Genomic DNA, 25115 nt, shown 5'->3' with positions numbered 1-25115 from the left:
TCAGAAAAAAAAATATGTAAATCAACTGCATTGAATTTTCTATTAGTTTTTTAAATATTCACCTCAATATACATAAGAGATAAATAATTAGGTTAACATTGCCAGATAAATCAACTTTTTCCTGAGCCGCAAATATTCCAGATTACAACCTTGAAGTTGCCATCCAATAACTACAAATGGAAATCAAACAGATCCAAGGGAGAAAGCGGGAGCCCACACCCGAATACCCAGAGCCCAGATTTACTGAGACAGACAGTAGCACCTCATCATTTCCAATCGGGAAGTCGAGACTGAATGGCTCTTAAGTACAAAACCCAGCTTGGCCACGAGGTGCAGGAGAAGCTCTGGATTTTGGCTTGTGTTATGAATAATATGAGAGCGCATGACTTCAAACTAACCAACCAACTAAGCCCCATAGCAATTTGGGGGTTATTTGTGGTTTTAACATCTAAAGAGATCATGGGAGCTCCTCCAGCCACAGACAGTGGGGATCTGGTTCTTTTTTGGCTGCAGGGTTTTTCCTCTTTGCATTGAGTACAGGAGTGCATTCCTATCGCGCAGTAGCACTGATTTCATAACAACAAACCAGTTTTTGGTATTTGGGAGATCAACTGCAACAACCAAAATACTTGCCTATAATTCCCATTATGGCCTGCGTGGGTCGGAGTGGACAGAACAAACAGCTTCAGTGCTGAAATCCTGTTGGAAAACCAGATTTCTGTGAGCTGCAGTCTCTGACAGCACCAGGACAACACCTCGAGTCAGAGAGACAGCGAAGAAAACTGTTTTATGGCTCAAAATATCAATACCACTCAAATACTCAAAATACCACTGCTCGCCATTTGTGGACATAACGCTTCCTTCCCAGCCAGGCAAACTCCTGATGCAAAGGACAGATGAAAACAAGAAGAAAGAGCTACACAGAGCTCTTCTCCAGCGTTGTGGAGAACTTTTATTTTATCAGAACGGTTGGATTGTACCCAGCTGTTGGATTTCTGCCTTTGCATATAGTGTTGGTGACAGAATTGAGCAGCTAAGCTGCAGTGCAGATCGACACCATTTCTCTTGTTTTTAACAGAAAAGCGGGGCCTATTTAGGAGTTTCGCTGTCAGCTTCCCAAAGGAAAGAGGAATGTGGGAAGCGAGTTGACTCCTGGGATGAGCACTCTGCTCCAGCTATGCGAAGGTTGGAATTGGACTATCTTAGATTCGAGTTTATCATGTTTAAGTGCATTTGTGCTTTGATTGAAAGCATAAACCCTTCTCCAGAGCAGAACTTACTGCCAGGGAGAGATACACAAAAGGCAGCCAAGCAGAGGACAAATCACCCGTGTGTGTGGAGAGTGTGAACTCTCATTATTTGCCTCTATCCACCTTTCTTTTAGACAGTTGCCACCGGCTCCCCGCACTGCCTCAGAAGCGCGAGCTGCTTATTGTTGAGACAAAGAGCTAAATAGTTTGCTTTAATGCGACAACCTTGGCAGGGACAGAGCTGTAACCACACCGGAGGTGCCCGGATGGACGTTTCCAACTCTGAACTTTGAGCTTCTCCTTTGGAAGAGCGAAGCCTAACAGTCTCCATTGCATGAGAGAATGCATCGGCCCTGTTCTAGTCTCTCTTGTCCATTACTTGTGTCAAGTCAAACTGCAGCAGGATTGCCAATAACTGTGGGTTTGCTATTTGTCTCAGGGAAGTAACGGAGTTTCATTAACCTGGATTGGAGGGAACACGCCTTCTCCAAGCATAACACAGCTGAATGATGCAGCTGGAGGCATCTGAAACCACTTCCAGATATTCAGAACCTGGAGAAGTTCTTCAGATTGTCACTGCGTGTTCTGATCCTCCACAGCCCAGAGCATGCACCTTCCCACAGCACAACACGCGAAGGCTCTAAGGGTTGAACATGAAAGCCAGTGGAAAACAATCCTAGTTTGTCTTCCAGCCATTCTGGTCATTACAAATTCATCTGGTAGAGGAGTGTCACGAACACGTCATGCATGTAGAGAGTATTTTTTAAATAACCACTCAAAAGATCAGAAAAAAATGAAAGTCTCCCTGTAGGGTTGGCATTTCAAGAGCGTTTGGTCATCAGGGAGCCCCTGACATCAGCACGCTCTCCTGGAAAAGAAAAGACCCTTTAAAGAACAAGCTGCTACACATTTACAGTAGCAGAAAGCACGCATCCCGGAGTAAGGGTACTCCAAGGAGGAGCCGACGGGGAAACAAGAGAGAGGGATGGAAATCAGTGCTTTGGTCCTCATCTGAAGGACAAGGACAGAAAAGGAGTGGTGGCAGCCGGTCACCAAGTGCGTGCAGAGCAGCTGTGGTGCAGACAAGGATGCATGGCTTGAGTTTTCCTCGTATACAGAAAAGGGTGCACCCTCCTTCACACCCACAAGAGCTTTTCAGCCTCTAGAAAAGACGCTGTTTGAAATACGAGTAGTCGTTTCAAAAAAAAAACAGGTAGTCACTGTGGTTCTCATGTGCATAGAACAAATTACAGAGAGGACTCGGGCACTGTTGAGTGGCAGGACATCTTCTCCAACTACAACTAGGACCTGTAGTCAGGAACTTGATCTATTTTCCAGAAGAACTGGAGGGTAAACAAAGTTCAACACTGCCCAGTCAGGGCTTTGAGCTCTCAGAAAGTGGTGGCAAGTATCCTGCTTACCCTGGATGGTGGAATTCAGGAAAGATTTAAGATGACAACAACACTCCAGCAAATGGTTACCTGGCCCTCTTGGTCTTTGCACAGCACTGCAAATGTCTTGGGCAACTACATAGCTTTCCCCATCCAGAAGCATCTAAAAATAAGGCTTGCTGAAGAGTAAAAGTAACAGAGCGCGTATATTCCAAGATAACCCCCTCCTAGGAACAGTTCTAGAAAGAGCTACGTTTAAAATGACATTCATAAAACTTCATTATTGGTTTTGTTTTGCTTTTTAATGGCTAAGTGACCTGCCTCCCTCCATACACGCTGGGGGCAGCACATCTAAGGACAGCAACAAGCACTTTGGGAACTTGCTCATACGTGCAGGCCAGGAACAGCGTTACCAGAATTAACAGAGCTGCAAAATGTGAAATGAGACCCTGAGATGCAGGTGGACACGGGAAAACACCTCAAAATCCAGAAGCCATCAATCTGGAAATGTAAACTGAGGAATGAAGATTAAGGGGATTACAGACCAGAGCTCAGCAGGAGCTGGGCTGCTTTCACTATTAATTTTAAATACATGGAGCAGCCACGGAACTCAGTCCTGGAGCAGCCACGGAACTCAATCCTGCAGCAGCAGGGACTGTAAATCTCCCCTTCAAACCAAGCAAGAGGACAGAGTAGTGGCAGCTGTGAACTGTTCAAGGACCACAAACTCTTAGAGAAATCAAGAACAAAGCAAAACGCATCCTTGTTCAAGGACAAGGAACTCTTAAGAGAAATCAAGAACACAGCAAAACACATCCTCCAACAGAGACGGGAGAGAACCTGTCCTGGTGAGAACCCTAATGCAAGGAACCCGCGTTAACAAGCTTTCCTCATTCTGTCAATAACAGTCAAGATGGTTTACAGTGCAGCTCCTAAAAGGGAATGAGTTATTGCACAGTCTAAACAAAATGCAAGATGCTTGCTCCAGACACTGCTTGCTCAGCATGCCTTCCTCAAGCCAGGCAGGGAGCTCAAGGAAGAAGTGCCATAAGAAAACATGCTATTAGTACTCTCTTTAATTTGCATGTGCATTTTTTTTTTCGCCTTTAAACAACTGCTCTGAGTCCTCCTTGGCTGGGCAGAGAGAACCCATGGCTCTACTGTGTAGTTTCAGTTTCCGAGTGGGCTGTATGGCACGTGTCCATGAAGGTGCTGGATTTGCTTTTACACTCATAGAAGCTGCTCAGAATCAGCCATTCAGTGTTTAAACAACCTGCAGGAATTAACAAGTTTCTGAGCCTCTCCCTCGCCAAAAAGCAAAGGAAAACAAACATGGTGCGAGTCAGGGGAAGAAGGTGAAAAAAAAGCACTTAAAAGGTGCACAAGAGTTAAAATTTCATTTTCTTTCTGCCTTCCTCTGAGTAGCAAAGAGAAGAGAGAGGAAGAAAACCAGCAGGATTCAATGGAAGGCAGAAGGTTCCTGATGGGCTCACCGATGGCTCAGTGCTGCTGTACAGGTGATGACTCGTTGCTTCACTGCTGCTTGGGTTTAAGAGATAATCTCTGTATCATCCTGTAAAGGAGACCAAAGTTCTGGAAAGAGAAGGAAAACAAGAAACTATGAGTCCTTCTAAACTCTAATAAAATGATTGTGTTCTATACAGAAAGAAAACTTACTAGAAGGCTTCAAACAATAGTAATGTGCAAATGCAATACTTCATTTGGATCAGCCCCTAGCACCCTCATCCTGAAGACAAGAGTGCGACTTGATGAATTAGGAGGAATTATTACAATGAAGCCAGTTACTTGAAGTTGTACAGAAAGGGACGGCTTACAGAAGCATTTGGGAAGGCCTGTATCCCCCGCCCGTGAGGGTGTGAGCACTTGTCAAAGGTTTTACATTTTCGGATGCAATTCTGTTCCTTCTGAAGGGGAGAAGAAAGCTTCAGGTTTCAACGCATGCACAAATGACACTGGTCAACACAGAATCACTGCTGCAGGAAAGTGAAAATGACCCAGGCAAACAGAGAATCCCAGTAGTCCACAATCCTTTAATGGGATCTTCTCTTTCGCCATTCCACTAATGACTTCAAAATTCACTTAATTCCTCTTTCGATTCTGCTTTGATTAATTGCATCTTGATTCGATATCAGCTACGTCAGGTATTTGACAGATATAACAAGATCCAGGCTTCAAATAACGTCTCATAACAAATGCAATGAAGATAGCAGACAGAAATCAAAGCGTACGTTTTTCCCTCCTGTTAATATTGTTCCATCAGATTTTTAAATGCCTGTTATTTTCCCCAAAGAAATAATAAACACAAATAAAATGAAGAGATGAAAATTCAGATTGACTTAAAATGATTCCCTTTCATCCCAATTCCTCAGAGAACCCAGCCAGGAACAGAAACCTGGCTCACAGTGGCGTTAATACTTAAGCAAAACCCTGAAGACGCATTTCTAAGCGGCATCCCAAGCTGAGATACCGGAAGGATCTCCTAACACCCCCAGCTTATAATGAGTTGTGAACCTTTAACACTACAGCAGATTTTAGTTACTTTAAGAAGTTTCAGCCTGAAGATGTTTAATTGATAAAATAGCCTAACAAGTGAGTTATGTAGGTTCTTGACCAAGGGAAGGAGCTCTATAAAACACAGTTTTGCACTCGAATGGCAAGAGATTGCCTTCAGCACAGCCACCTGAGATACCCAAAAATACACATCGAAACAACCAGCCCTTTTGAACGAAAGGATCATGGAATGGTTTGGGTTGGAGGGGACCTCAAAGCCCATCCAGTTCCAACCTCCTGCTATGGGCAGGGACACCTCCCACTGGATCAGGGGCTCCAAGCCCCATCCAACCTGGCCTTGAACCCCTCCAGGAATGGGGCAGCCACCACTGCTCTGGGCAACCTGGGCCAGGGCCTCCCCACCTTCACAGCAGAACATTTTACCCCAAGATCTCATCTCACTCTCCCTTCTTTCAGCTGGAAACCGTTCCCCCTTGTCCTATCCCTGCCCTCCCTGATCAAGAGCCTCTCCCCAGCCTTCCTGGACCCCCTGTCAGTACTGGAAGCTGCTCTAAGGTCTCCTGGGATTACAATTTTAAAAAGTGGGGTGGCATTATTGTTCTAGCTGGGACTGCGAGCCCCAGTTACTGTTGCTAATGTGATTTATGAGGAAAATATTACATCTGCTTCTCTTCTTACCTGCACTGCAACATAGGCAACACCAAGGTAGGCTGCGATACAGACCGCCAGGAGCAGGTCAAAGATAGCTGGCTTGACCCTGCCGTGAAGAAAGAACTCATGAAATTGCTGCAGCGGGAACTACTACAGAGAGAACAACAGCCCAACACGCCCAGGGGAACTCCATACCTGTATGCATTCATCACTTGTTTCAGCTGGTCATAGAAAACAAACTCAGGGTCCCTGCGGAAAGAAGAAACTCTTCAGGATGTGTTAACAGTTCTTGACACTGCAGTATGGACATCCCAGACCTCTCTTCGCAAGGAGCTCATCCAAGCAGAGAGGGGGAAGCGTGACCACCTTGCCTACCAGTTTTGAACTGATTTTAGTGGTCAAGTCTTCCTTTCCTACAATCAGAAGCTTAAGGATACAATTCAGAACACACGCTGCTCAGCTGTCTCAGAAGAGGCACATGGAAGATTCCTCACTGGGCTCAATAAACTGCTTCAAACCAAGCGGGTTAGGACGGAAACTGCCTTTTTGCAATTAAAGAAAGCTTTCTAGTGGACCTTAGTCTTTATCTGCATTCAGAGAGAAGCAGCACTCCGAGTGGGAAGGGTGGAACCAAAACAGTGAACAAACAAGCTCTGCAGACAGAGGTTGTTGCTGCTGGGAGTTGTTAGTGAGCTGTGAGGAATGATAAAGAGCTTTCTGTGGGAGAACAGAGAGTACCAACTAAAGCTGACAGGAGAGCACAGAAGAGCAATCACTTTCAGCTCCATGCCAAAAAGCCAGAAAAGCTGCAGCTCAGAGACAAAATTCATTGGAGGGGGAAGCCAGTTTGCATGCCCTGGCTGGTTCTTTCACCTCTTTTCTCACCGTTTGTCTGCTTTTACGTGATGCTGTTTGACATCCTTCAGGTAGCGCCCCATGTAATATTCTAAGGTGTTGAGGAAGGTGCTGTCTTTATCAATCAGCTGGGCAGCCCTGGGCTGACTGCTCAGCCAGTCCATCACCGATTCCAGTTGCTCCTCCTGGATCTGCTGCAGAAACATACCACGAAATAAAGGGAGTCAACTACAAGTATGCTGAGAACAGACTTCTCTCCCAGACTCCCGATTCCTTCTTCCCACAGGTTATAAAAATGCACTGCGCTCACCATCTGATCCGTGAAGATCTGCAGATCTGCAGGTGCTCCCTGCAAGTTAAAAACATAACCCAGGTATTGGTGAGAGCAAGCTCAGTTGAGCGGGATAAGTCTGGCTAGCACTGCACCATGGGAAGCTCCTACCTTGTCTGTCAGGTTGTAGATGACCCTTGTCAAAGCTTCAGCAATGATCCGAGTATTCCTGGTTAGTGCCTTAGTGTCTATTCGTGCCCTAAAGCAAAAGAGGGGATTACAGACTTGTCTAAGGGATTGGCTTCCTCTAGAAACCACCCTTTTTCACTGCATCAAGCATAAGCCTCAATCCACAGCTCCATTCCTAGTGTTTTTTTTACCCAGCACAAGCAATCCTGAGGCCAATTTCACTTTATGGGTTGGATTTCCACTGCAACCTTCCCCACGGCTTCTAACCTCCTATCCATGATGCTGTTGCGCAGGCTGTCCCGGTGGCTCTCCAGATGGGAGATGGTGAAGGCTGGCAAACGTCGGATTGCAAAACGCTCATGTTCCCACGCCAACATGTCCTCAGCCAAGTTTATCTTCTTGTGCACCATGGAAAACTTCACCTCTGGGAACTGGCTGGCAATGACCTGAGGGAAAGAACAAGCCATCCAAGGAATCATGCTGCCCACAGCATAACCGCATCCACCTAGACATGATTTTTTGTGTGTTCCAGAAGATAAAAAACACTTCCCCCTGTAAGGTGCAGTTACTGCCATTAAAAAGCTGGTTTGATGCCCAAAAAAGCTGTTTGAACGTCATTACAGGGTAGCTTTTGCAAGCAATAAACCACAAGGAAGTACAGTGGAAGACACAGCAGCTCTAGCCTGCTTCATTCAGGACTGCCACGAGGATTTGTCTGCACTTCAAATCAAGTGACTGTAACCAACACATGAAAAATTTCCAAGGTGCACCCTTTCTTCATGTCTTCCTTCTCTCCTCTCTTGGGAGAGATGCAGCTCCCCACAATAATTACCAAGATCTCATCTACCGAAAATGATTTTCATTACCATCTCCAGTTCTTTCAGAAACGCGTGCTGCAAGGTTCCCTCCTTGGGAGGCTTTGAGACGTGGAGATGAAGGCTATTGCCTCGGCCCAGAGTATCGAGGCAGAGAACAAATGCTACGTTGTCCTGTAGCAGGCTGGAATCTGCAACAGAAAAATCCAAACCTTAATTGCTATATTTTGCAGCAAGATTTTCATCCCCAAAAAAGCAAAGCCCAGACAACATTCTCACAGGAGGGTGGACATACCAGACACTCAACACGATCGTATTAACAGAAGCTTTGTCACAGAACAGACTGGAATGCCAGCCCCCTACTCACCAGTGTGGTCTAAGTTGTCTTCCAGCCACCGCTTGGTTCCTTGATAATTAAACTTGCCACCTCCAGAGGCGAAGAACAGCAAGTTATACCTGGCCATCAAAGCGGACAGAGAAATATCAGCACACTGCACTCTACGGCCAAAGAACTTTACTCCAGTGTGGAGAAATCACAATAGCTAGCGCCCAACACAGCAAATTGTCCACTGCAAACGCTTCCTATATGCCATATGCTCAGGTAATGGTAGGATAGGGTAGAAGAGTTCCCAATGTTTGAGGATGGAATCTACTTCTCGCATCATTCCCTCCACTTGTCCCCAAGCTTGAGCAGAGCTACAGCAAAAAAAAGCCAAAGCAAGGAGCTTGGCCATTAGCAGTGAAGGGAAACAAAACGGAGCAAAGGAATAAAAGGATAACTCGTAACATTCCACGGCTCTGGAGCAAAAGTCCTCAGCTGATCTCGGTTATGCACATTCAACCAAGAATAGGGCTGTTTCTTACCCAGCATGGGTACGTCTGTAGGTGTAGAGCCGGGAAAAGAGCCTGGCTAGTTCCAGCAGCACGGAGATTCCACTGCCATTGGAGTCAGCACCATGCGACAGCCACTGCAGGAGGAAGTGGGATAGAGACAAGGTGACAACCCAACGCTTATTCCCAGAAGAGCCTTCAGATCGCACACCCCCACACACCACTTGTAACTGCCCCACATCTTTAAGGCCAAGAGAAAAGAAAGAAGCAGAGGCCACATGGGAACAAAAGACAGGAACACAAAGATCGGACCAGAGAGCTGCAGGAAGAAAAAATACTCACCGGAGCCACTCCAAATGAGTCATAGTGGGCAACTATCACAACAGTGGGCAGGTCTTCTCCACCCAGCCCTGTAAGCCTTCCCTGTAGAGGAAAGATCCGTATCACTCAGCAACATCCCTTGTATTCCTGTACAAAGACAGCCTGACTTCTACCCGAGTGCCTACGGAGTCTGCAGCAGCCTCCGTTCTGAGGGCTTCCGATAATCACCTGGCTGAGACTCCCCTGACTTTCCCCATCAGTCAAAACGTCTGATGAAGTCCCAACAAAAGAAGGCATCCTCTCAATTTTGCTAATTTGAACCCATATACAACTCACCTCCACGCTGGGTATGAGCCAGTCATTGATGGCTTTGCTCTGAGCCCCGCTGGTCACCATCTGGAAGCCGTTGGCAGTTGCCGTGTGCAGCAGAACTAGAACAAAAAACCAAACACGAACACCTGAGGAAGTTTCATCGCTTTATTTCCCTCACCAACTGGAGAGACCAGTTTTAAGCCATTTAAGCCCCCTCACTTGTCGCTTGTGTTAATGCATTGACACGGAATCCTGGTGACCACACATTTCCATTCTGTCCTGAAATCCCAATATTCTGAGTTCGCTAAAACAACAGCTTTTCTCCAGCAGTCCTGAAGCTAATCATGAGCAGCGGGTCAGTAAGAGAGTACAGCTATTTACAAGGGAATATGTGAAAGCACCGAACTGACCTATGGTCAGATAAAAAAGCTTTAGTTTCTACCCGAGTTTTGCTTTCTATCTTAAGTGTAAAAGCATAAAGCTGAGAAATCAACTCCATGCAATCGTATTTCTAAATACAGTCAAGTATCAGTGTCTCTTGCACCGTGTTTTCCTTCCTTCTCAAAGCACTTTAACAAAGAATAAACTTGAATGCAACACAACCCTGGTTCATGGTGAGTATGATACAGCAGACTGCTCCCGGAAGTGGGATCAAGCCTGTCTTCCTCTAAATCTTTCCTCCACCTGTTAGAACTCACCTTCTGCAGCCGAGGCAGAGCCCTGTGACGCAGAAGCAGCCCGCGTTTGTTCATAGATTGACAGCAGCTCTTCATCTTCCACAGCAAAGTAGACTGGCACAATAGTTTCCATAGCGAGCATTTCTGGCTCTATCTCCATGAATTGCTGCGGATTTAAGTGAGACACAAACTTAAGCCTGCCACTTTCTCCCCCTCTCAAATACATCTCCCATTGGATAAGAAAGGGAAGGATGTGGTTTTGGGTGTTTTTTTACCCTGACAACATCCTGTGGGACGGAAGAGATGGATCGTGGCAAGATGATCACCACAGCACCGGCTGACTGGCGGAGAGCCTTCTGGTACTGCTCGTAGGAGAAATCCACCAGTCGCATCATCACACAGCGGCGGCTCAGGACATCCGCTTCTACAGTGCGGGCTTCTGTGTTAAGTACTGCGCTCCTGGTGCCTGTAAGGAAAGAACAGCAAGAGGTTTTGTACAAGATTTCATCGCATCGCCTTTCCTGGAGCTTAGCTCCTTCTCAGAACAGTCTTGGTGATAGGCTGACGAACTTCAGAGCAGCCAGGACCTGCAGAGAGCCAAGTCTGTCTCTTCCCCCTTGTCCAAGAAGAAACAGAGATCAGGGTTTTTCCCCTTTTACCCACTGGAGCTGCACCATGCAGCCATGTCCTACCAGGCTCCCTTATTCACAGAATCACAGAATCACAAGGTTGGAAAGGACCCATTGGATCATCGAGTCCAACCATTCCTAACACTCCCTAAACCATGTCCCTAAGCACTTCATCCACCCGTTCCTTAAACACCTCCAGGGAAGGCGACTCGACCCCCTCCCTGGGCAGCTGTTCCAGTACCCAATGACTCTTACTGTGAAGAATTTTTTTCTGATATCCAACCTGAACCTCCCCTGACGGAGCTTCAGGCCATTCCCTCTTGTCCTGTCCCCTGTCACTTGGGAGAAGAGGCCAGCTCCCTCCTCTCCACAACCTCCTTTCAGGTAGTTGTAGAGAGTAATAAGGTCTCGATTCCTGCACTGTGCAGCATCGACCACCTTCCTTCTTCCCACCCACAGCCATGCAGGCAACCTGTTTGCTGCACCATATCCAGCACCCGCACAATAAAACATCCGGAGAGACCCTGGCCTCCTGCGCTGCAGCCTGCTGCATCGTCCAGCTGTAGGACGCAAGCTGCGCAGAACCGCTTTGTGGAAGGACACAAGACTACCCCATGTCCATCCTGAGGGCTGTTTCAGCTCCCACTGCGATGTTTCTATAGCTGAGAAAACAAGCAGGCTGCCTCCAACTGCTCCATCTCTCCTGCTCTCTGTTTCAGCATAACAAATACCCCAACATGACGGTGCAATCCTTTGGGAGAACAGCAGTCTGGAGGCTTGCCAGCAGCTCCAGTACAAGAGAGGACCACAAGGACATCCTATACAAACAGAGCGGGTCAAATCCACCTTACAATCTGTACTGTTGCAAATCCAATCTCTTCTTCTATAACTCTAGCACCTACACCAAAGACTTCATTGCATTGGGTCACCGCCCAGCTTCTGGAGCAAGGTGGTCCAGAAGGCGTCTCAGCATACGCCAAATAAGAACGTTGCTAGCGGTTGGATTTAAACCTGGCTTAACTTAACTCTAACATTAGTTTGGTCTCGTCGGTGGTCAAATCATCTGAACCAAGAAAAATATGTCCTTGTAGCCACAAGGGCCACGAACAGAGACATGGAGTTAAAGCACGATCTAAATTCTCCTATACTGTATAATAAATTGCAACAGCAATTTATTATACAGCCCTCTGATCAAAGACTGGCCCAGGTTGCCCAGAGCAGTGGTAGCTGCCCTGTCCCTGGAGGTGTTGAAGGCCAGGTTAGATGGGACTAGGAGCAACCAGATCCAGTGGGAAGTGTCCCGGCCCAAGGCAGGGCGTGGAACTGGATGAACTTTATGGCCCCTTCTAACCTAAACCATTCTATGGTTGTATTCCACGAACACACGCCTGCTGCCCCACTAATCCTGCCAGCAAAGACAACTGCACGAGCATCGAGAGAGCTTAATTCCCCCATGACAGCACCCACCTCAAATCTAGCAGCTTCTCAATAACAGAAGTCTTAGGGTGTGGATTCATTCTGAGAAACCGTAGCAGAAGAACTCAGAAATAACTCCAGCTATTCAGAAGCCACCAGCAGCATCTGCAGTGTTTGCAAAGCACGCAGGCATAGCTCTCGTAACTTCTACTGACATTTGATCTTACGATCAGAAAGATCCAGAGACTGAGTCTCACGGACAGTACGGAATAAATGTGGGGCTGTAATGCCAGGCCGTTAACAGCAGCCTGAAACGGAGGCCACAAAATAGAGAGCATGAAGATCACTCCTGGACAGAACACATGCCCTGATCTGGAGTAAAAGATGACTCGGAAACACCACTTGATTTTGGGTCTGTAAGTACAGGAGGTGGCGGGGCTGAGGGTTGCTGCACGTGGAGGACGTGCGGAACAGGTTGTGTTTCTGGTGCAAAGAAAGGTGTTGCACAATCGCAGCCTGGAAGCAACTGAACAGAGGAATCGGAGGCCAGTTGTAAAGAAAGAACTGTAAAAGAAAGGACTTTGAAATGAGGAGGCACTGGAGTAACAGACACTGCTAATTGAAGCTGAAGAGGAGGCTGAAGAGCTAAGAGCCAGCCTGCCAACAGAGTCCAAGGCCAGAGATCAAAACCGAGCTCACCATCAGTCTCCCCAGTGTGCCAGACAGCTGCAGCTGGACTGCTTAAAGCACAGGAGTTCAGCCCACAGGCAGGAGCTGCCAGGACACAGCAGGGTCCCCGGCCACCTCCCAGTCACCATGCAGGAGCTCTCAGCACCCTCCTGCTAAGACCGGGCAACACAACTGCCCAATGAGCCCAGTTGCAGCCTCTCCTGGGGCTGGGACAGACCTGAGCCCGACTTCGGGCTCGGGGGGCCCTTGGAGCTCCCCCAGGGGACCCCCAACCCGGAGCTTCCCCCGGGGGACCCCCAACCCGGAGCTCCCCTGAGGGAGTCCCAACCCGGATCTCCCCAGGGAGACCCCCAACCCGAAGCTCCCCGGGGACCCCAACCTGAAGATCCCCCTGAGGGACCACCAACCCGGAGCTCCACCAGGGGTCCCCCAACCCGGAGCTCCCCCTGAGGGACCCCCAACCTGGAGCTCCCCCTGAGGGACCCCCAACCCAGAGTTCCCCCGGTGGTCCCCCAACCCAGACCTCCCCCTGAGGGATCCCCAACCCGGAGCTCCCCCCAGGGGACCCCCAACCCAGAGCTCTCCTAGGGGACCCCCAACCCGGAGCTCCCCCCGAGGGACTCCCCGGCCGGGTTTCCCTCCCCGGGGCCCCTCCGTGCTTCCCCCTCCGCCCCTCACCGTAGGGCTGCCCGCCCAGCTCGTACTGCTGCATGCGGTACACCGTGAACTCGTGGGCGGCCTCGGCGGCGGGCGGCGGCCCCAGGAGCAAGAGGACGGCGGGCACGAAGAGCAGAAAGCTGAGCGGCAGGCATGAGGCCTTCAACACTGACTCCAGCACCTCGCCCGCCTCCTCCAGCATCGCCGCGGCTCCGGCCCCGCCGCTGCGGCCCGCTCCGTCCGCACGCGCCGCGCCGCCGCAAGGCACGCCGAGACAGGCAGGCCGGGCGCCGCCGCAAGGCACGCCGGGAGATGTAGTCCTGACGCCATAGCAAGAGGGGCTGCGCGTTGTAGTCCGGGCGCTGACGCAAAGGACGCCGGGAGATGAAGCTCTGGTGCCGCCGCAAGGCACGCCGGGAGATGTAGTCATAGGCTCATAAAATCATAGAACAGTCTGTGTGGAAGGGACCTTAAAGCCCATCCAGTTTCACCCCCTGCCATGGGCAGGGACACCTCCCACTGGATCAGGGGCTCCAAGCCCCATCCAACCTGGCCTTGAACACCTCCAGGGATGGGGCAGCCACCACTACCCTGAGAGACCTGTTCCAGGGCCTCCCCACTCCCATGGTGAAAAAATCCATCCTTATGCCCAGTCTAAATTTGCCCCTCTCCAGTTTACACCCATTGCCCCTTTTCCTATCGCTACAGCCTTTGTAAGCAGCCCCTCCCCAGCTTTCCTGTAGCCCCTTCAGGCACTGGAAGCTGCTCTAAGGTCTCCTGGGAGCCTTCTCTTCTCCAGGCTGAACAACCCCAACTCTCTAAGCCTGTCCTCACACGGAAGGTTCTCCAGCCCTCAGATCATCTTTGTAGCCTCCTCTGGCCCCATTCCAACAGCTCCATCTCCTTCTTATGTTGAGGATTCCAGAACTGGACCCAATCCTCCAGCTGAGGTCTCCCCAGAGAGGAGCAGAGGGTCAGAATCCCCTCCCTTCCCTGCTGGCCACGCTGCTCTGGATGCAGCCCAGGACACGGTTGGTTTCTGGGCCTCACGCTGATGCCTCATGTCGAGTTTCTCATCCACCAGCACCCCCAGGTCTTTCTCTCTAGTTCTAGTGCCGCCGCAAGGCACGCCGGGAGATGTAGTCCTGGCATTACCGCAAAGGGCGCTTGAGAGCTAAAATCCGGGCGCCGCCGCAAAGGACGCCGGGAGATGCAATCCTGGCACCACCGCAAAGGGCGCCTGGGAGCTGCAGTGCGGGCGCCGCCGCAAAGGACGCCGGGAGCTGTAGTCTACTCTCTGCTGCAAGGGACGCTGGGAGCTGTAGTCTCCGGGATGGGAACGGCGGCACCGGTGGCCACGGGGAGCGGTAGCTCCCGAGCAGCGAGCTGTGTGCCGGTCCGGGAGCACACGGAGCATGTCCTGAGCCGTCCAGGCCACCCGAGGGCTGTGCGGAAGGCTGTCACCTCCAGGAAGATAAAATCACAGCGAAGCAGCCTGGGGCTTTTGTTGTCATTTCTATTTATTGCAGAACAATCTTTAATTTATTGCAGGGCTGGGAGCTCAGCGCCTCCCGCCGAGGGGCTGCACGGTGCCAGCAGCCTCTCCTCCCCCGTGCATGGGTGATTTTATCTCCTTGGGTGGCTTTGGCTCCGTGCGCAGCGAGGGGAGACACTGGGGTGCTGCTCCGATTCCTCACTGGCTTAAGGGAATGACCCCAACCAAGGGTTATTTGCACTTACAAACCCCTTTTTCTCGACTCGCTGGACAGACGTCGCGCCTGCATCCTTTTCCAGCAGCTGTGCCTGCCATTGGCAGATCCAGGAGGCCGTCAGCTGCAGGAGAAGGCTCAAGGATGGTTTCCAGCCCTGCATGATGTGTGGTGGCAGCGCTGTGAGCCCAGCCTGGTCCCAAGGGGGGGCAACTGGGTGGGGGAGACCCACCCCCCTGTGCCCCTCTGGGCAGGAACACGTCTGTACGCATGCACACACACAGCGGGGGCCGCTTCTAACCAGGCACAGGCGCTGTCTGAGCAGAGCATCGATCCCAGCATGTGCCTGCATCATAGAACCGTGGGATGGGTTGGGTTGGAAGGGACCTCCAAGGCCATCCAGTTCCACCCCATGCCATGGGCAGGGACACCTCCCACTGGATCAGGGGCTCCAAGCCCCATCCAACCTGGCCTGGAACCCCTCCAGGGATGGGGCAGCCACCACTGCTCTGGGCAACCTGTTCCAGGGCCTCCCCACCCTCACAGCAAAACATTTCTTCCTAAGACCTCATCTCAATCTCTCCTCTTTCAGGTCAAAACTCTTCCTTCTCATCCTATCCCTGCCCTCCGTGATCCAGAGCCCCTCCCCAGTTTTCCTGGAGCCCCTTTCAGCATTGGAAGCTGCTCTATGGTCTCCCCACAGCCTTCTCCTCTCCAGGCTGAACAACCCCAACTCTCTCAGCCTGTCCTCCTACAGGAGGTTCTCCAGCCCTCGGATCATCTCCGTGGTCTCCTCTGCACTCGCTCCAACAGCTCCATGTCCTTCCTGTGCTCAGGACTCCAGAACTGGACACAGGGCTCCAGGTGGGATCTCACCAGAGGGGCAGAATCCCTTCCCTGGCCCTGCTGGTCCCTCTGCTCTGGATGCAGCCCAGGACACGGTTGGTTTCTGGGCTGCAAGTCCACATTGTCGGCTCATGTTGAGCTTTTCATCCACCAACACCCCCAAGTTCTTCTCTTCAGGACTGCCCTCAGTCCATTATTCTTCACTCCAATCCTAGGAGCAATGCCTGTCCCTGTGCTGCATCCATACATAAGCAACATCCCAGCCTGAAGGCACCGGGAATCCTGGCCACTGTCCACAACCGTGGTGGGGCTGCACGTGGTCACCATGAGCTGTGTGTAGACTACAGTTCTGCCAGGCCAAGCCCAGGAGCATGAGGTCCTTTTGGGCTGCCTGGCATCTGCTTCTCTCCCCGTGGCCTCTCAGTAGCTGGGGAGATTGCTCATCATACTGGAGTTGCTGGAGAGAGGTGCTCTGGGTCGGGCGTTCAGCACTACGGAGCCACGGAAGCTCTCACGGTAGCGCAAGGAGCTCTCTGTGGATGAGCCGGAGTTGATGTCTGTGATGACCAAGCAGTTTCCAGGCTTGCAAAGCCCAATCCTGACACAACAGCAGCACAGCAGGCTTCCCACCGCACGGCGCACCTCCACGCTCCGGAGGGAGTAAATGATGGGGTTAATGCCCGAGTTAAGCATGGCCAGAGCCAAGGTCCAGTCCATGCTGTGGAGGTGAGTGCATGCCTGAGTCTCACAGAAGAAGTCAAAAAGCAACAGGACAAAGAGAGGGCTCCAACAGATGATGAAGGCACCCAAGATCATCAACACAGTCTTGAGCAAGCGCAGCGACCGTTTGCGGCTGTGCCGAGAACTGGTTTGCTTAGAACTAGCCTGGACCAGCTGGAAGATGGAGATGTAGAGGCCGATGATCCCCAGGAGGATGATGCTGAACATTACGACAGAGAAAAGGACGTAGTTCTTGGAGTAGAGAGGCAGAAGGACAGAGCAGGCATTGAAGTCACACAGGCAATTCCAGCCCAGCAGCGGAAGCAGTCCGATGATGAAGGCCAACAGCCAGCAGGAGACGATCAGGCCACGTAAGCGCAGGGTCTTGCTGGCTTCGTTCTCAGCGATGGGCCTCACCATGGCACTGTAGCGCTCGATGGCAGTCACGAGCAAGCTGAAGGTGGAGGCAGCCAACGCAATGAAGAGGATGCCTTCCCGCAGGAACCAGAGCTGAGGGGAAAGCTGGAAGGTCTTCTTGCCCGAGAGGCAGAGATTAGAAAGGTAGGCAATTCCTGCCAGCAGATCGCTGACGGTGATGCTGGCAATGCAGGAGTAGACCCAGCGTCGGGCTCGTAGGCACCGCAGGATGGCCAGCAGCACGAGCAGGTTCTCCAGGATGATGATGCAGCTGATAACGGCAAAGGTTGTGCGGACAAGACCCATGCCCTCATCCCCAGACTGCCGGTTGGTGAGCTTGCCTGAGAAGTTGTAGTGCTGCAGGATGATGTTGACGTTCCTCGTGGCAGCCAGCTGCAGGCAGGAACCTTTCCTGTTGAGCAGGTCAAGTCTGAGCTCAGGATACCGAGCAGTGCCCAGTGGAAAGGAACCATTCACCAGCCAGTTCAGCTCTGGACCATCCATCTTCTGTGCCTAGATCAGCTGCCAAGGGATGCACGACAGAGCAAGAGTCGAGGTGGGGTTTGGAGCAGAGCAGATCCTCTCTTCGAGGGCTGGAGACAGCTGTGAGACTGTCACACCAAGACCAACTCTGATGCCAGCAACCCTGCCCAGCGTGGAGATGAGCGTTCGAGCCCTGTCTGCCAGCCCCGCGGCACTGAAAGAGCAAGGGGAGAAGAGGGTGAGGTGTTTTGTAAGTCCACCCAGGAGCATGGGCTTCCTGTTGTTTAATAAAGTTTCCTGTTATGAGCTAGAGTATTGACAGCGTTTCTGACAGCTCCCGTCGTTTCTCGGTAAGGGTTTGATAATTCTCAGCTTTGCTGTGGTTGTGAAGGTGGGACATGAATGAAGCAACGTGTCAGGTCCCTCTTTGAGGCAGGGCAGGCTGTGGTTGAAGAGGGTAACACCTCCAGCCTTGATGGGTAGGGTCTGTTTGGCTGAACAAAGCCAGCTGAGCACCCAGCCAGCCTGAAACACTATGTGCTTTGCCTTTTGTGGTATTAAATTCACCCCTGAGCCTGTCAGAGAGCAACTGCCTTTTTATCAGCTGCCCTGTGCACCACCCATGGTCAGATCCATCCTTCTCCAAGAGGAAGCTCCATGCTTTCACCCCTTTGGGCTCCTCCTCTTGCCACTCTTGGGACGCATCCATCCAAGTCCCGCCCTTGCATTGAGTCCAGGAACCAGTGTGTGTAAAATTAGGGCTCAGCTCCACCCAGTTCAGAGGAAACCAGCTGGTCAAAGCCCTAGAGTTGCCCCTGACATGGCCTCCTCCACCTTCACCACTGCCCAGGTCAGACCACAACCGAAGAGTCCTGATACAGAATCATAGAATGCTTTGGGTTGGAAGGGACCTTTACATCCAGTCCAGGATGCAGGGACATCTTTAACTCAATTAGGTTGCTCAGAGCCCCATCCAACCTGACCTTGAATGTTTCCAGAGATGGAGCCTCCTCTACCTCCCCACACAACCTGTACCAGTGCCTCCCCACCCTCAGTGTGAAGAATTTCTTCCTTCTACCCAGTCTAAATCTCTCCTCCTTTAGTTTAAAACCATCTCTTTGAATGGAACCAGTCCTTCTTGACGTGATTGTGATGTTGATGTCTCTCATCCACTCATTCTTGCGTCAGCAAAGCTTGACTACAGAGAAAGTCTTGCACCGTGCTATTCCCAACCGCGGCTGGTGGGTTTGTCTCGTGACTCACCTGTCGTGATTGGCCGGTGGCTCTTGATGCCCAAGAGAGGTTCAGCAGCCAGCAGTGCTCTCCAGCTTCTTGTCTGAGGCCCAGCACAGAGCAGGTGGTGGGGAGGGCTCCTCAAGTGAAAGAAGTGAGCCTTCTACCTACCAAAGTGGAAGAAAAGGGAAGTTACAACATCAACCACATTTCTCTGCAGGATGGACCCCACCCAAAACAGCTGCAAAGATGCAAAGAAAAGAAAGACAGAGCACCTTTTAACTCAGGATCCCAGCAGAAGCTGTGCCCTTGCTTTCTGCTTTCACCTGGCTTCTCACTCTAGACCAGCACAAAGCCACGAAGAGGTCTCCAAGTGGAGAGCAAAGAGTGGTGGTTCCTTGCATCCGCACAGCAAGCAGCGGCTTGTCCTGGGAGTCCAACCACTGCTTGATGAGTGGAGATGTTCACAGCGTACAGACAAGGGGAAAATGCAAAGGAGGGTCCTGCTGCAGGAAATCATGTGCAAGCAAGAGGGGTCCTGGCAAGTTGAGGGCTCCATCCTCGGCGTTCACCCTTTCGGCTGGTGTTTTGGGCTGTTCTATCAGCAGCGTGGAGAGAAACTCGTGCTGATAAAGATTGAAGGAGCGGAAACCAGCAGAAAGGCTGGGCCATGAGTGCAGCTCAATCCAGAGGAGAGCAAGGTTGCACGTTCAGCACAAAGAGCGCGTTCCCAAAGGAGGAGGGCCGGTACTCCTGGCACAGCTCTGGAGTCACAAGGGTTGATGTTGTTCTTGCACATCAGCCTTGCTTAATGTGTCAGTGCTGGTGAGGCCACACCTCGAATCCTGGGTTCGGTTTTGGGCCCCTCACTCCAAGAAGGACATTGAGGGGCGGGAGCGTGTCCAGAGAAGGGGAACGGAGCCAAAGTAGGGGCTGGAGAACAGGGGTCTGGGAGAGGTTGAGGGACCTGGGGCTGTTTAGCCTGGAGAGGAGGAGGCTGAGGGCAGACCTCGTGGCTCTCTGAAGCTCCCAGAAAGGAGGTTGGAGCCAGGTGGGTGTTGGTCTCTTCTCCCAAGTAACAAGTGATAGAATGAGAAGAAATGGCCTCAAGTTGCTCCAGGGGAGGTTTAGATTGGATATTGGGAAAAATTTCCTTACTGACAGAGTGGTGAAGCCCTGGCAGAGGCTGCCCGGGGCAGTGGTGGAGTCTCCATCCCTGAAGGGGTAAAAAACCCGTGTAGATATGGCACTTTGGGACATGGTTTAGTAGGACCAGTGGTGTTGGGCTGACAGTTGGACTGGATGAGCTTAGCTGTCTTCTCCAACCTTAGTGATCCTATGATTCTGTGTTGGGTTGTCCCTAAAAGTTGAGAAGATGAAGAAACTTGCCTTGTTGGGGGCCCCAAGTGCCTTCTCAAGCAACTGAGAGCATGTGAGCGGTCTCAGGAATGAGTTATCTGACAGGAATGGGCTCTTTGTCGGGAAGATCTGCGGAGAACAGGGCAGGTGGGAGGAAAATCCTTTTGTTGGCAGGAGGCCTTGAGGCAGATGAGCAGCTGGGAGAGCTGACACATGGGGTACCAGGTCCTCTGGACCTGCAAAATAGTATTAGGGTCTTCCTAACGGCCTTTCCATCACGTGCGGCCTAAATGAGTTGTGTCAGTGAGACAAAACCTTGTTCCTTTGCTCTGTCCTAGCACTTGACTTGTGTGACCTTTCCATAGTGGAGGGAACTGGATACCTGTGAGGCACAAAGAGGTTCCACAACATATCATCAGGGGAAATAGCTCTGGGAAGGTGCCCGAACTCTGTCCCAGCCCTCGCTGCCGCTCTCCCAGCACCATCTCACTTCTGTCCCACCACAGCCTGCCGAGCTCCCTGCCCCACGGCACGTCAGGGCACAGTCCCATAGCCAGGGGGGACCTGGGGGGACTTGAATCATGGAATGGTTTGGGCTGGAAGGGACCTCCAAGCCCATCCAGTTCCACCCCCTGCCATGGGCAGGGACACCTCCCACTGGATCAGGTTGCTCCAAGCCCCATCCAACCTGGCCTTGAACCCCTCCAGGGATGGGGCAGCCACCACTGCTCTGGACAACCGTGGCCAGGGCCTCCGCACACTCAGTGTGAAGAATTTCTTCCTAAGGTCTAATCTAAATCTCTCCCCTTCCAATTTAAAGCCTTTCCTTTTGTCCTCTCCCTGCCCTCCCTGATCCAGAGCCCCTCCCCAGCTTTCCTGGAGCCCCTTTCAGCACTGGAAGCTGCTTTAAGTTCTCCCCACAGCCTTCTCTTCTCCAGGCTGAACAACCCCAACTCTCAGCCTGTCCTTGTACAGGAGGTTCTCCAGCCCTTGGATCATCTCCGTGGCCTTCTCTGGACTCATTCCAACAATTCCATGCCTTTCTTATGTTGGGGACTTGGGTCTCCTCCACTCCAGCAGAGTGGGCCCTCACTGGCTGGCACCGATTGGCCTCATGGACCCCTTGGAGACCCCAGGTCCATGTCTGGGGGCAAAACCAGTCTCGCCCTCAGCTGAGAACCCACACGCAGCCGAGTTCCTGTTGTTCTGCGGGGGCTCCGCGTTACTATCTTCACAGACCCAGGCTGAGCTTTATCTTGGTACTTCTCCTTTGCTGTTGTTTCAGTTCTGATGTTCTTTCTTCGAAACAAAGCCGGGCAGGGGAGGAACGCCCCATCCTGCAACGTTGCTCATCTCTTTCCTTCAGATCAAGACCACAATCTACTTAAAACTGCCTGATAGCTGCTGAGTGCTGGGCTTGGAAGGACCAAGAGATGTAGAGGGGGCAGCTGCAGCCCCCTGACCCTTCTACCAGAGCTGTGGCCACCACAGAGCTTCACAGCTGCTGAGATGAGGCTCCCAAGCAGCAAAACCCCTCTTCTTATTGAGGTCAACGCAAAGGCAAAAAGCACTTGAGCTGAGAGGGATGAGTTTGTTTGCAGACATGGATGCCCAGAGTGGAGTAAGGAGCAACCTGGAGCCCAACTCCTTGGGTTTTTGGCCATCAGCATGCCCGGACACTCCCACCCTGAGACCTCCCAAGAGGGCATCCAGTTCCAGGTTGTGCCGCGAGCAGCTGCAGGGGAAAAGACAGCAAGGTACACATGCAAGATAAAACAGAGATGATTTCTGTTGAGGTTTTCCTGCTGTGCTGCTGCGCAGTCCTGATTAAAACTTGTATTTTCAGTAATTCTGATAAAAAAAAAATCCCTCTGCCGAGACCTGTCTGCCGTGTGGGTCCGGCATGGCAACGCCCAGGTTGGCTCACTGAAAACCAACAACCCAATCTCTGTCCCACAAGGCTCCGTCTCCAGCCCCCCGTCCTGTCCCCACTCTGTAGCCTCAGCCCAACATCAGCCAAAGCATCCATTCGTCTGCCCGCAAGTGTTTTTCTGCTCCAGGAAGGGTGGAGTTGTGCTGGTTTGAAAATAACTGATGGCTCCTGGTGGTTGGTTGCGTTTCCTGGCGTTGGTCTCTTCTACCGTGCAGCGGTAGGCAGTTGTCTTTCCAGTGGTACATCCCAGTCCCCAACGTGGCAGGATGCTTCTGGCCTCCAGAGGAGCTGGGAAGAACCACCAAAGCCCCTCTTGGACTTGGGATGACTTCAAACCCTGGAGACCTGGCTCAAAGAATTGTCCTTGGGCATCAGTTCGTTGAAACGAGTGGCGACGGTGGGGCTCTGTAGGAAGAGTTTCCGCAGGGCATCCCTGGGTTTGAAGGAAAACGAGAACACGGAGGAGAAAGATTGAGGATTATCCCCTTTTGTCTATATTAATGACCATAAATAGCAAAATTTAATTGATTTTTTTTTCTTTAAGTGGGTTTTCTTTAGAAACTTGCATTTCCTCAATGCAAAAACATTAAACAGAAAACAAACAGTTTCATAAAACGCCACACACCGTGCCCAGAGAATTACTTGGAAGTCATAGAATCAATTTGAGTTGGAAGGGACCTTCAAGCCTGTGCAGTTCCAACCCCTGCCCATGGCAGGGACACCTCCCACTGGAGCCAGTTGGTCATCCCAATAAAACACATCCCCAGTGGGCCAATCCAGCTCCTGCCTCTCATGGTGTCACACCTTTATGGCAGGTTTGAGATGTTGACTTTCTGGCTGATGTGCACTGAGTGTTTCCAGAGCTCAGTGGCTGCAGGACGGGAGCTGTGGAGGACCTCATCCCTCCAGAGTGAGCATGCAACAAACTCCTCAGTCCTGCTTCTTCTTTACAGTGTGGCATTTCAAGGGGCTCCTGAGAGCCATTGACCACTGCCAAAGATGCAATCCCTTCCTTCCCCAGGGCTGGATTTTGGCCTGTAGTTCAGAGGGGCTGGAGAAGGTAGACCACCTCAGTGCTTGGTCTCATAGGATCATGAAGGGTCATTAAGATGCTCGAGCCCCTCAGTGTCTTTCTTGGAGTATGGGGCCCAGCACTGACCCCAGGATTCGAGGTGCAGCCTCACCAGCGCCGAGTCCAGGGGGACAATCCCTTCCCTGCTCCTGCTGGCCACTCCAAGGCTGATCCAAGCCAGGAGCTCTTGGCCTTCTTGGCCACTTGGGCCACCGCTGGCTCATATTCAGCTGCTGTCAACCAACACCACTATGTTCTTTCCTTCCATGCTGATTTTCAGAAACTCTTCCCCAAGCCTGGAGCTACACGGGGTTGTTGTGACCCAAGCGCAAAACATGGCGCTTGGCCTTGTTGAATCTCCAAACACCGGCACCAGCTCTCCTACTGTGCCTGGGATGAGCTGAGCTTTCATCCAGCATCTTCTGCCCTTTAACGACGTCTTCACTGAGCAGACACTTCCTGAGGAGTGAGGAAACTGCCTGGTGCTCCCACCAGCCCCATTCAGGATGGTGTGGCCAGTCAACGTGGGGTGACCAAGGCCAAACTGGTGCTCCCACCAGCCCCATTCAGGATGGTGTGGCCAGTCAACATGGGGTGACCAAGGCCATGAGGCTGCTCCAGAGACCCATAAAATTCCTCATGTGAGTTCATCCACGCTGCTTCACACCTTGAAGGCAGGACCTAGCTCGATGCCAGACCTGTGTCCCCAAGCTCACAGCTGTTTCTTCCCACCTCCACGTGGAGATGGCAGACAGGAACCAGTCCTCACCCAGGAAACGGGGCAGGGAGGGCTCAACCTAAACCGCAGGGTGATGCCCGCTGGCAGGGGTGCGGTGCCAAGCTCCGTGCAGAGGAAACTGGTTTGAAACCTCACCTGAGAGGAAGGAGAAGCAAGCCAACACCTCCCTGTGGTTAATGCTGTTGGGGTAGGGGCGATGCTTTACTGGCAGCAAGGTTGGGGCTGCAGCGCCTGGAGAGCGTGACTTCATCCCAAGCTCTACTGCTCATCATCCTCTGCATCACTTCCCCCGCCTGCTGTTTGTCCTCCCTGCCTGTTATACATAAGAATACTACGCGGTTTGAGGCGGAGAACGCTGTCTGGTTTCTACTGTCTGATTTCTACTGTCTGCAGCCCAATCCTGGCACTGCTTCCAGAGCTGAAGGTCAACTCCGATGGCTCTGAGCACCTGAGCTCCAAGCTTTCAGCTCAGCACCCCTGGGATCAAGGGGAAAGGAAGATGTTTACACAAGATTACTGCAGGATACAGGCTCCCGGAGAGAGCTCCTCACAGAGATTTAGGGATCAGAGCGCAGTGGGAGCCCTGTATTTGGGAGCAAACCAAAGCCCTGATGCCCAAGGACTCGTAAGCAGGGTAGCCCAGATCCCTCTGCTCAAGGTGGTACAGCCCTGCCATGAACCCCAAGGTTCTTTCGCTGTGTCGGAGGCTGCTCTTGGTGATAAGAGAGGGCTACGTTTATCTGGTGCTCTGTTTACACACCTACTCAGATGATCCACCCACACATCCACTCAGATTTTCTTACCAGGAAGAGTTTCAGGGTTTTTCCGTTCTTAGACTGCAGCTCTCCCCCAAGTGCCCCTTCCCAGAAACGCAGGCGGAATGGCAGATCACCTCCCTGGTGCCTTCCAGGACACTCGTCCACGTGTCCCCCCGCGTGGAGACCCCTCTGCCAGCTTGCCCAGAGTCCCCCAGCTTCAACCCCTGGCTGGGAACAACGAGTAGACATGGGAAGAAAGGGAGGAGAGAGGAGAATTGTGCCTTTCTACCCTCTGAGCAGTGTGCCAGAGGGTAGGGGATGTGGACCAGGTGGCCACGAAGGCCACCAGCATCCTGGCT

At 51.7% G+C, this 25115-nt stretch overlaps 2 protein-coding genes across 6 annotated transcripts; both read right to left on the bottom strand.

Annotated features, from left to right (window-relative positions):
• Window positions 1-79: 79 nt before the first annotated feature.
• On the bottom strand, window positions 80-13781 carry NCLN (nicalin). Of its 5 annotated transcripts, none has more exons than XM_054049977.1 (16): window positions 13509-13781; window positions 10371-10561; window positions 10117-10261; window positions 9443-9537; window positions 9128-9208; window positions 8819-8922; window positions 8322-8410; window positions 8006-8145; window positions 7407-7585; window positions 7122-7209; window positions 6990-7028; window positions 6710-6873; window positions 6020-6073; window positions 5852-5930; window positions 4135-4234; window positions 80-2118 (listed from the first exon to the last, which is right to left on the bottom strand). In XM_054049977.1, the coding sequence occupies exons 1-15, from the start codon at window positions 13687-13689 to the stop codon at window positions 4175-4177; spliced, it is 1689 nt and encodes a 562-aa protein (XP_053905952.1). In that variant the 5' UTR covers window positions 13690-13781; the 3' UTR covers window positions 80-2118; window positions 4135-4174. The 5 variants fall into 5 exon arrangements, with proteins under 5 accessions (XP_053905952.1, XP_053905953.1, XP_053905954.1 ...); XM_054049978.1 differs by having other exon boundaries at window positions 81-699; XM_054049979.1 differs by lacking the exon at window positions 80-2118 and adding an exon at window positions 3265-3914.
• Window positions 13782-15007: 1226 nt separating this feature from the next.
• Window positions 15008-19727, bottom strand: S1PR4 (sphingosine-1-phosphate receptor 4). The gene is made up of 3 exons (XM_054050008.1): window positions 19171-19727; window positions 18926-19062; window positions 15008-17876 (listed from the first exon to the last, which is right to left on the bottom strand). The coding sequence occupies exon 3, from the start codon at window positions 17681-17683 to the stop codon at window positions 16463-16465; it is 1221 nt and encodes a 406-aa protein (XP_053905983.1). The 5' UTR covers window positions 17684-17876; window positions 18926-19062; window positions 19171-19727; the 3' UTR covers window positions 15008-16462.
• Window positions 19728-25115: the final 5388 nt, after the last annotated feature.

This window comes from Cuculus canorus, chromosome 27 (assembly GCF_017976375.1).
Source record: "Cuculus canorus isolate bCucCan1 chromosome 27, bCucCan1.pri, whole genome shotgun sequence".
Classification (NCBI taxonomy): Eukaryota; Metazoa; Chordata; class Aves; order Cuculiformes; family Cuculidae; genus Cuculus; species Cuculus canorus.
The sequence above is the reverse complement of the archived record's forward strand: the minus strand, read 5'-3'. Positions and strand labels throughout refer to the sequence as shown.